This window comes from Uloborus diversus, chromosome 3, assembly GCF_026930045.1.
Source record: "Uloborus diversus isolate 005 chromosome 3, Udiv.v.3.1, whole genome shotgun sequence".
Classification (NCBI taxonomy): domain Eukaryota; kingdom Metazoa; phylum Arthropoda; class Arachnida; order Araneae; family Uloboridae; genus Uloborus; species Uloborus diversus.
This window is the reverse complement of record NC_072733.1, coordinates 67662675-67674948: the sequence shown is the minus strand read 5'-3', so window position 1 is coordinate 67674948 and position 12274 is coordinate 67662675. Positions and strand designations below refer to the sequence as shown.

Sequence of the window (12274 nt, the reverse complement as noted above, 5' to 3'; positions counted from 1 at the left end):
TTTCAGTGATGAATTAAGTTTCAACTACTTAAGTTTCAACTATTTTTTTTTACAGGAGCATTTTGAATTCAAGCACATTAGCTTTTAATATCGTATGAGGAAGAAATCCGTAGAACTGAATTACAACGAAAATCGTTTCTTCGCTCAGTTAAAATTTCATTCTGTAAAAGAATAATTGAGTGCATTATTTGTGCAAGTCATTTAAAAAAATTTCTATTTAAAAAAAAAAAAAAACGTCGAACTGAATTACAACGAAAATTGTTTCTTCACTCAATTAAAATTAAATTCTGTAAAAGAATAATTGAGTGCATTATTAGTGCAAGTCATTTCAAAAAATTTCTACTTAAAAAAAAAAAAAAATTTAAATAAATTTATTTTTATTTAGTAAAAAAATTATTATACGATTTTAATTGGTCATAAAACTAATTGTGGCAGTGATAATACTAAAAGTTTAAAATGGGCTGACGAAAACGTTTTGCTTCCATCGAGAATCGAACCGACGCCCTCCCTAATCCTAAGCGCGTCCCTTATCCACCATGCTACATAGCATCGTAAACTGAGGAACTAAGTAATGTTCATATACGATACTGCAAGCATCGTGTTTCCAAAAATGAATATCGAAATTATCAGGTATCATGATAATTTTAAAATAAACGTCGGATTTAAATGTAATAATATAGCAGCAAACCCTGCGAAAACAGGAGGAAATAAAAAGAACAAAAATGTTTTTAGAATGTAGAAGCCAATTGATTCAAAAGTTCACTCTATCAGATTAAAAAAATTTAAAAAAAAAGGTCAAACGTACACTTGCTAATGGTTTTAAAGCAACAACTTTATTATATAAATCACGTAAAAGAGAATCCTTCAATTATCCAGCTTTGTTTATTTGTAAATACAAACTTTTTAACATTGAGTACAGTAACCTGATTGGCGCGTGTTTAAATCCCGAATGTCGCCAAAGCATGCTTCTTTCATGAATCGGAAAATCCAGCATTAAAACTAATATTACAGGAAAGAAAACACTATGAATTTCGAAAGAAAGTAAGTTAACACATTAAAGTATATCCTAAATGTATCGGTTTGCCATCAAAGTCGAAAATATCGCTTAGGATACAAGAAACAAAACCTTGAACGTAAGCCTGGTAAAACAAAACAATTTTTCACAAATTCCTGGGGAAATTTTCTCCTTAGTGAAGGCAAGATATAGGTAACCAACACGTCAAAGAATGTAAAACCAAAAATTAAATTGCATAGTTTTCCGTATTTTAAAAGGAATCCACCTTTTTTCTTTAAGCGCGTGTTGCGCGCAATGCAAATCCTTGAGCGTTGGACGGTTTTTGCCAGTGACCAATCAGCGCGCAGTACGCCTGTGTCGCATCTCTCAGTATAAAGGGTCGCTAGTGACCACGGCGTCCCTTCCCCTTCACGCCGGCAGTGATTCCAGCGAAGACATGAGGAAGAATGATGACTCGCAAACAGGGTTGGCCGAATTGGACCCAATTGGGTTGGACCCAATGGTTTTTTTTGAAAAAACCCATTCAAAAAAACCCATTATTTAGCCCACTTTTGGGTTTTTTAAAATTTTGTGAGAAGTTTTTAAAAAATTAATTAATTTAAATATTTTCACAATTTAAACTTCTTTCTTATTTGTTCTTCACCACAGACAATGAACATAAAAAATGAATTTTGAGCTTTAATAGTATTTTTTAACTCTTAACGGCATTAAAAATATACTTCAAAGATTTTAAATAAATGTAATTAACTTTTTTCTTTAACTGGTCAATAAATAACTCAAATTATCTTGACCAAGTCCTGTCACGTCTGAATTTCTCAATATTTGTAGATTATACAGAGGAAACTAATCTAGTTAAAAGGCTTTCATGTGAATTGTTTTCTGCTAACCAACACGTCACAAATCTCGAATAAACACAAGGTAAATTTTTTAGACATAAACAGATTTTTCAAACGGTCGACAGAAAACAGAACAGGTACAGTATTTTCATTATTTTACAAAAAAGTTTAATATTTCTTACCCTGTACACAGAAATAGAAAAACAGGCAACATAAAATTCAAAGAAATGTCTTGATTAAGCTGGAATTCAGTAAAAAGGGATTTAAACTAATTGAGGTCCTACAATAGTTTTGCATAACAAAATGAAATACTATAAAGTAAAATGCAAAAAAAAAAAAAAAAAAAAAAAATGTAGTAATTAAAAACGAACAATAGATTTTATCACTCGAGAAGTAACTTTGCCTTAACTGTTGGTAATAATGAAAATTAAAAAAACTGAAACTTTAACATTCTTGGGTTTTTTCGTCTTTTATACTTTTCTTCAGAAAACTAAATTTTAACTAGTTTTCCAGCTTTTTACCCGAAGATAATTTTTGCACTTTGTTCATATACTTATGCTACAATATGCTACAAGTACCCCACATTTTCCCTAAAAAAAGATAAAAAAAACCCATTTCTTTTAAAAAAAACCCAACTTTAGTTGGGTTTTGAGGTTAGGTTTGGGAAAACCAGTCGTGCTTATCAACGCTGCCAATCCTAAGACTGTTATCGAGGAAATCAAGAAAAAGAACAGTGAAGAGGATTTTCATCAGGGAGGAGGATCATTACCCCCTGTTCCGAAAATGGCCAAGTTGAAGTGGAGACCCAACTTTAGTTGGGTTTTTTTGGGTTTTATTTAAAAAAACCCTGGGTCCATGGACTTTTTTTAAAAAACCCGGGTTTTTGCCAACCCTGCTCGCAAAGCCATTGCTCGTTTACATCAGCATACTCCGACGATGAGATGTAAGACTACCCAACACTCGAAGCCACATGCAAGGATTTAGGCATCGTATGGTCAGGAATAGGTGACAAGTTATGATACGCAATTCTTGAAGGACTTAAAACAAAAACTCGTAACCGTAGGAAAATGGATAGACAAAGTTTCTCACGACGAAATCTCCAAAAGAGATGCAGTACTACTGAAGAGACTTATTTAGATACGGCCACTGCATAACCCAGAAAATATTACTACAGCAGCACCAGGAGGCAGAGATCCTGCTCAAGAAGGTCGCCCATTTAGAAGAGGAAAATAAGATCCTTCACCGAAAGCTGAGCGGTGCCTCTAGCCAAAAGAAAAGAAAACCAGTCGTGCTTATCAACGCTGCCAATCCTAAGACTGTTATCGAGGAAATCAAGAAAAAGAACAGTGAAGAGGATTTTCATCAGGGAGGAGGATCATTACCCCCTGTTTCGAAAATGGCCAAGTTGAAGTGGAGAACTACGCTAAAGATCATGCTATCGACTTCCACGCCCCAACCATCGGCTATATCCCTCCAACCCGTGTCTAGTTAAAGGACTCCCATCAGACATTGACCAGGAGGATATCAAATCTGCATTCCAGCAACTTCAGCAAGACTTGATTCACGTACTCCAATTCATCAACCGGAAAGGCCCTCTCCCCATCTTCTGTGTACATCTCAGGAAACTCGAAAGCAGAGAAGAGGACATTTTTTTTACGAAAAGAATGAAAGTCGGGGATTTCATCACCCACCTGGAGAAGCTGCATCCCCCTCGTGGCCCACTCCATTGTTTCCCTTGCCAAAGGTAGGGGCACTGCTCCTACACCTACATCACGGAATGGTGCGTCTTCTTCGCCGGCCCTCACCGACTGCAAGACTGCCCCAATAAAGAAAAAGGTCCCTTCTGCACCAACTGCGGATTGGCTCATCCCGCCATAACTATCGACTGCCCTTGGCGCCCCCAGATGAAGATGCGCTCCAGCCTGACTTCTGTACACAAACCTTGGGAAGAAAAACTCCCCTATCCCTAAATGAATGACTTGGTACTGACGCAGCTTGGCTGCTCCCTTCGGGCCCGGGCGCTTGACTCACTCCTCCGGTGAGAAATGCTCACTAACTTACTGCCCCGTTCGCAGGGACGCAATGTAGCTTCGGCGTTTTGCGTTATACAAAGAGACTTACTTCCTTCAGTTTCGGGGTAAAGGAGCTCGGCTCTGTAGGCCCCCAACAAATTCAAAGACCGACCAACCGACCAGCAGTGTCTATAATCTGTCTTATTTTTCCGACCGTTGTTAGAAGGTCCTGAAATAACTGTTGCACATTCCTGTTGGCTTACAACAGCAAGCTAAACTCTTTAGTGTTTTCATTATTGGTATAAAAGTAATATTAATCTGATTGCTTTGAAATTGTATTTATTGTATTCTTTAAACTTAATATAAATACTTTTTTTTTACATTGTTTTTAAAATTAAAGTATATTTTCCCCCAGTTAGGGGAACTAAGTATCATGTTTGCATTTAGTTGTTGCTTTTTAATCTATTGTTGCTAAATGTCACAATGTTGTATGTAATCTCAGAATTGTATGAGATTACCCTAAGCACCACCTTGTTTTTTATTATGATATTTGGGATTATATAACCGTTCTGCATTTGAATCCATCTTCTTCAAATCTTAAAATACAATAGTAAAAATCATATACTTAAGCAGAGTAAAATAGGAATTGTTTTGTGAGATGCGTTAAAACTGTAACCTTTTGTGTTATTTACATAAGCTTTATCCTTGTCATTAGTATAGTAAGCTGGCGGTTTTTGGGCAGGCGGTAACAGTTGGTCAATGCCGGCTTTCATTGCCTTAGCCGGCTGAAGCCGGTCTCTACCGTCTTGGTCTTAAGACGGTTAAAGCTGGTCATAACCATCTGAGATAAAGACGGTCAAAGCCGGCATTGACAGTCTTTTGCCGCCTGTCCAAAAACCGCCTTTAAGGCGGTAAAAGCTGGTCATTTTCACTAGGGATGTTTTGCTCTGCACATGCACGTACGTTTTTCACAAAAAAAAAAAAAAAAAAAAAAACGACTTGTTTTCTTTTACGATTACAATATAATTTAAAAATATTATTTTTGCAGCTAAAAATAAAAATAGATTTAATGCTGTAATCGAAAGAATATGCGTGTTACAGACACAGTCATGTAGAATCATGAACTATAAGTAATGAAAGAATTTTTCACTTAGTTGTCACGTGAGCTTACCAGTGCATGAGATGGAATGACTACAAAAAAAAAAAAAAGGATCATATACAGGGGAGTTATAAAATAACGTAAGCTGTTTAGAACTCTCTAGCAAGTGAAGTATTGGACGAAACATTGCCGAATTTCATGGGCGTACACAGTAGACCATGGGGTTTCGATTTCTGAAATAAAAAAAATTAGTACAAAAAATCGTCACCAGGGGAAATTTTGGCGTTAAAAAGGTGTATTATTGTGAATACTGAAGGATTAAATGCTAACTGCCAAAATATGCATCAATTTTATTCCCAATATATGATTTTTACTAACAAATGAGGTTCAATATGACCAACATCGAGGTACTTTCCATGTACTGCATACAATGCACAATATTTTCCACACATCCGGAGGGGGGGGGGAATTAATTCCCCTACCTACAATGTTATTCGAGTTTTCAAAGTTGAGACATTGGGAACATGTCGTAGAAACACAACATCATTAAGAAATCCCCATGGCGGAACGTCACAAGGTGAAACGTAGGGCGACCACGGTGGCCATACCGTAGGAAATGCATGACTAATAAATCTGCTATCAAAGAAATGTAGTCGCCATACATTCAGTACCTAAAGCTCAACGTGGGGTGGTGCACCATCTTATATGAATATTATTCAAGAAGAAATCCTTGCTTCCACGCCAAAATTTCTTCGTGACGACTTTTAGTATTATTCTTCTCTTGTTACGAATTGAAATTTCTTAATGGTTTTATTGAATCTTATTTAAAAGCAACACACATTTGTAATAACAAACTTGATGTGGGCTGATTTTTTTAGCATTTAATTCTTCAGTATTCGCAAGTAATACACTTTTGCAGCGCCAAAATCCCCTGGTGGTAAATTTTCGTACTATTTTTTATTGCAGAAATCAAAATCCCATGGTCTGCTATGTACGCCCATGAAATTTGGCAATGTTTCGTCCAATACTTCACTTGCTAGAGGGCTCTGAACACCTCACGTTATTTTATAACCACCCTGTACAATCGAACCCCCCCCCCCCCTAGAGGTTGATATGGGGGGCCTCTGACCCTCCCCCCTGTGTGTGCTGCTGACGTCACATTAAAAACAAATGAAAATAATAATAACAGTAGAAAGTGTTGTACCGATAAGTTTTTAGGATCGAACCGCTGAATCAAAAATATTGGAAAAAAGAGGTATTGTAAAATGGCGGTCAGAAGATAGCAGCAACTTGATTGTGTCTTTAAACATGCTCACATTAGCAAAATGACTGCGACAAATGAACTATATTACTATAACTTTAAACAAATTTGTTCACTAAATGTTACACAAGTCAGAAAATGCTATGTAGATTTAATGTAGTATGATATAGTAAACTGTGATCTTTTCCTCCTTCTCTCTCCTCTCTTATTGTGTTGTTAATCATACAGTCAACTGTATTTTTGATCTTTAAATTGAATCATAATGCGTAAGTAAAAAATATTTAATTAACCAAACAATACTTTTATTTCACATTCGATCGCTTTCGAATTGAATGGCATTAAAAAAAAAAAAAAGATTAGTGTTCCAAAAATTTACACTTAGTTTGGAAAAAAAAACAAGGGATAGAAATGTATGTTTAATTTGTATCTATAGTAGAAATGCTACCTCCGCTGACCTTGACGTAATATTGTTTACTGATAAAAAAAAAAACATAAATATAGAGGAGACTAGGGATACTTGATCCCTAGGGATACATGATCCCATAGCCAAAAATGTATCAAAATCATTAAGTAGAGACTTGAAACCTGACAGTTATATTAAAGTTATACTTGTATTATAAAAACTGGCAACATTTTTTTTTCAGTCATTTTGTTTTAGTTCAGGAAAGGATCGTCTGATTGTGAGTTGAAATAGATGTCAAATCTTTGTTTGAAAGAAAAAGTAAATGATTTTACAATAGTTAGATTTACAACAAAAAAGTGAGTTGCCCATTATGTTGACCCATTAGCGGATAGAATGCAAAGTTAGATTTCTAGAGTTTGAAATAAGTTTTCTGAAGCGAAGGGTAATATGTTTTATCAATATATTTTTCTTGAAAAATTCACAAAATGTGTTAAGTTGCACACATCCAGTTGGGTTGAGCAGAACTTAAAGAACTACAACAAACGAATTGTTTGCATTTGACTTTTTCAGGTTTTGAAAAACATATAAGCAAGGTTTTCTTTTTTTTTTTTGAGTACACTGATACTTACATTTTTCTTCCCTCTTTTTAAAAATTAATTCAAATGATGAAACTCTTAATTTTATTATTGCAAGACCAGAAGAAAATAAGATGATTTTCGTGCTTGTCATCCTATTTTTTTTATTTGTTGTAATTTTAGCTTCATTACACTACTTTTAAAAAATTCTTAGTTTTATTTATAAAATATAGTATTTTGTTCACAACTGTATTGGATAATATGTAACTGATCAAAAGCATCATAAGTTCATGAAAGTTGTCTGCATTTTTTTTTTACAAATGTCTCGTGAAATTTGAAACTATGTTATTTTGTATTCACATTATTATAATCTAATAAAGAAAATTAGAAAATGTGTTTTTTTAGAAACATTATGTAGAAAACTAAAGTTCATAAATAAATTGTCGATCTAATGAAAAGTCTATGTATTTTCTCAGTGGGATCAAGTATCCCCCATGAAGGGATCATATATCCCTTGATGTGGGGATACATGATCCCTTTATAAAATTTTTGAAAAAAAAATTATTTTACCAAAACTATCTGTTTCATTTCAACTAAAAAATAAATACTGTCAGATAGAGGAAAAAAATTACCTTTGTTCACGTACTTAAGAACTGATAACTTGCAGCAGAGAAAAAAATTGAAAACTAAAGTGGGGATCAAGTATCCCCACTCTCCCCTACGTATAATTAAAAAAAAAACAAATACAAATTCAGTAAAGAGACTTCGGTTAAACGAGGTCTCGGTTTAAAACGTTTCGGATAATCGAGCTTGTACTGCACAATTGCTTACACCACGCACTCTGCTATAACAATACAACCTTTTACCAACGTATCAACGTATTTCACATTTAGAAATAATCAATTCGTGTGCGTTATTGGAGACATCTAAAAAAACAAATGAAAGTAATAAGTGATGGTTTCGGCCACTCTCTGGCATAAGAAACTAACCTTTTGGAAATGCGTTATTTTTTTTTTCAACAATGAAGAAAAACTAGTTTGTGATAATTACTTGGAAATTTTCGCTTCATTTGAACAGTGTAGTAAGAAAAAAAGGTGACTCTTTTCGCTTTTTTTTGGTATAAAAACAACATTTTTTGATGAATATCTTTTTTACACATTTTGGAAGAATTAATGGGAGCATTATCGGAGTAGAAAGTTAATTCAGGAATTCTAGCCCCCTTACTTTTGTTGCCTGGTAAATACAGACAAATACAGCAGGTCTTGCGAAACACGAAATACGATTTGAAAACAAAGATTTTATAGAAATATGTTTTTTTTTATTATTAAAAATCGTGTAAATTAAAGTTTAGTTATCTAACATAGGAAAGGCTTACATTATGTGCTAAATACATGTGGCAGTATGAATTCATGCATTAAGAAAGCTGAATACAGCACCACAGCAATACATAAATACATTTAATGGAAAATACTTACTTCATTTGCTTTACAATAGTGCTTTTTCCAGATTCCCCTGCACCTGTAGGAATAAAGATAGTTTATATTAAGATTAGTCATAAAGAGAATGTAAGAAATACAAGCAAAACAAGTCATATAAAAGAAAAAAGGTGTAAAACCATTTTAAATATATAATGCTGTGGCATATTAAAATTTACGTTGAGTTTCGTAACAGGAGAAATTTAGTTTATGACTTTTTTTAGAAATGGTTATATGGTACTCTTAAAATAGCATAAGTCCAATGTTAGTCAATATATAAATGTTCATGAAAACAGAGAATTTTATGACTTTCGTGGATATCACCTATATGGACATCGCTTCTATGAATGTCACTTCTGTTGGCATATCGATCACAACTGACTACAGAAGTGATTTATTCTCAAACAACTTTTGTATTTAAATGCTTCAAAAGACTTTTTTTTAAATAAATTTTTGAGAGTTGTTTAGTTTTAGTAACAAACATTCTGCCTTCATGGCTTTTTATCCTCTTTGAATGTGCGTATTTATAAATGTTACAAAAATATTTCTTATGATTTGACATATTGAAAGAAAAAAAAGTACAAATCGGAGAGACAGACTTAACGTAGTAAAGGAAAACAGAAACAAAAGAGAGAGAGAGAGAAAGAGTTAGTTTGAATTTTGAGATCTTGAATTCAAATTATGTTTGTAGGAATCGGGAATTGCGATAAGACCCTACTAGTTGGGTTCCTTATTTCAATTAAAGGCTGATATCGCAACCATAATTTGAATTCAAGACGTCAAAATTTAAATGAATGCCAGGGGTGCGATATTACGTGCTAGATATTGGATGTTGTGTGCTGGATATTGTTTTAGTTTGAAAAGGATTGCGTAAAGCCGAGAAGGTCGCTTATAAATAATTCGATTCCGAGACACATGGACGCCTGCAATATCAGCATAGAAAAATAAAATCAAAGGACGGACATCATTCAATGGCCAAGTAAAAACAATAAAAAATTCGTGATTGCTCAAAAAAAAAAAATAAAAATAAATAAATAAATTAAATAAAATAAATAAATAAATAAAAAGAAACGAAGAGAAAGTTTTAAAAAAAGCATGAGAATAGAGAAGGAAATATCCAAAAACTTATAAAGAATACAAAAGGATGCATAAGAAAAAAAATACAAAACTCATTTCACAATTTTACTGATTTCACCAACTCAAACGGAAAAAAAAAACATTGCAAAGAGCTAAGACTCGTGCACTGCATCTCAAAAACTTAAAAAGAAAATGGATGATTTTTTAGACGTAATATAACTGCTCCGGATCCAAGAAGATTCAAAATTCCAATGTTCTGAATGTCCAGAATCCCGACGTTCTGAATCTCCGAAATTCCGACATTGACTCTGGACTCCAGAGACGATGTCGGAATCATGTGGTGCTTTCACTCTAGCTACCTTCTTTAAAAGCCACATGTGTTTGGTAAACACACGAGAAGCGAACAGAAAATAAGGAGTTATAACGACGAAAAGAACGGAACAAAAACGAAGTAATTTATAGAAAAAAAATGAAGGCATTAGCCAAAAAGAAAAAAGAATCATCATGTAAGAGTTTTTTCAGTAAAGTGTGATGGATGGGGCCCAAAAAAAAGTGCAAAAAGAAAACGAAAAGGTTCAAAAAGGAAGAAAGGTGCAAAAAAAAAAAAAAAAAAGCGAAGTAAAGTCGGACAAGTTTGTGAGAGAAAAAAAAACAAGAAATTTGCACCATAACATAAAAAAATTAAATTTAAATCAATATATACATATTTTTTAAATAAAAAAAGCTGTTCAGTCTTGAGGGCGCAAGGGCGCCTAGGCGGGGTGGGGGGAGCGCATTGGCCCGCGGGCCATTCCACCCCTGCAAAAACGTAAAAACACGCGAATAAGCTCCCGATTATATGCAAGCGGATTATCCGCGAATCATTTAACAATCAGGAACATGTATTTTCGTAGCAAATAAGAACATCAATGGCTGTTTTTTTTTTTTTTTGGGGGGGGGGGGGGTCGAAAAATTATAAATTTAAACTGAGTTGATTTTGTTTTATTTATTTACTGCGCTTTCTTCATCGTACGTACACTTGTTCTTTATTGATGGTAAGTTCTGTTAAGTAAAAATACAGAGCATTTTTACTGTACTGTATAATTTTTCTTTGTTTTTGTAGAAAGTTTAAGGCATCAACACACAGCCATGTTTTTGAGGAACAACAATTTTTCTCTTATTTAGTCCTTCATATTAGCCTTTTTGCGGTTTATCCGCGATTTTTAGTATCCGCGGCACTTGTGCCACTCATTTCCGCGGATAGTCGGGAGTTTACTGTACTTTGCAAAAGAAAAAACTTTTCGCTTGCTGATGAACTCTTCCCCGTTCCACACGAGTGTGCAAATTAGCCCGCGAACGCGCAGTGACTCCAATTATTCTATGAAACCATCCCTGTTTGCATTCATTGAAATGAGCTCGTCTGTGTGACTATTACATGGTTTTGAAGCGTTTTCCAAGATGATTTTGTTTAATATCCAGCAACGCAGAAGTTAGCGAAAAAGACGACGTGTAGAGATATGACCATGGGAATAATTTAAACTATCGCTCCCACTGCAAAACGTTTTCGGGTGTTCTAAAAATAATTTTCGCGATTTTTATATGATTCAAATAATCGAAATACAACTAGATTAAAGGTCATTCATTAATTACGTAAGAGTCTCAAGGGAAGGGGTGTTGAAAAAATCTCTACATACCCTTACTGGGGGGGGGGGGGGTCAGATTCATTCTTACGTAATATTTTCCAAATCAATATTTCATATTAGAAATCTTGCGGTCAAGTGATTTGGCAGGGATCATTTTTCATTTGTTTCTGGAAAGTAAAAAACGTATTAGAATGAGCTGTTTTTTACTTGTTTTTCAAAGAATTAATAGAATCGCACCGTGTATGGCATCTCTTATTTCTAATAAGTATCGCATCATATACGAAAAATATTTGTTGAAAAAACATTCAGTCTAGATTCCTTTTAGTAAATGTTTCTTAAAATAAAAGGCTTTTTTTTTTAAATTAAAAAAGTGAATTTAATAACTGTATGTGATTAAATAAATAATGATTTCAGTGATGTACGATTCGTTATTTTACTATTTTTTAAAAACGAAATGGAATCTTACGTAAGATGGCGGGGGAATCTTACTTTCCCTTACATAGGGGAAAGGGGGGGGGGTCAAAAATTGCCAAAAATCATCCTTACGTAATTGATGAATGGCTTCTTACACCTTTCTGCAAAGTTTTCTATTTTCTTCTTCCGCTTAGACTAAAATGCTGATTTAATGTCTTTACTTTCTTTCTGCTCTTTAATTCAGTTCTTAACCATTATTATAAATTATTTCATCTTTGTATTTTCTCGAACAAGATTGTTTTCCAATGCGATTTTTTTCATACTTGTACAGTTCGAGCGATAATCTGCTCGTAATCCTGCATTTGAAATTGCTCCTGTTTTTAAAAAACGTGTTGTTTACGCTTTTCTACCATTAAGTTAATACTGACAGGATATTACTCCTATTGGAGTTACCCACACTCGTACATTTCTGAAACCCTGTCATC

At 34.1% G+C, this 12274-nt stretch overlaps 1 protein-coding gene across 1 annotated transcript in view; it reads right to left on the bottom strand.

The window, feature by feature from the left end:
- LOC129219423 (guanine nucleotide-binding protein G(o) subunit alpha-like) overlaps positions 1 to 12274 on the bottom strand; it is a 162289-nt gene that overhangs the window by 75110 nt on the left and 74905 nt on the right. The window contains exon 2 of the mRNA XM_054853821.1: positions 8677 to 8719. Coding sequence (XP_054709796.1) covers positions 8677 to 8719 — 43 coding nt within the window. The remainder of the gene's footprint in view (positions 1 to 8676; positions 8720 to 12274) is intronic.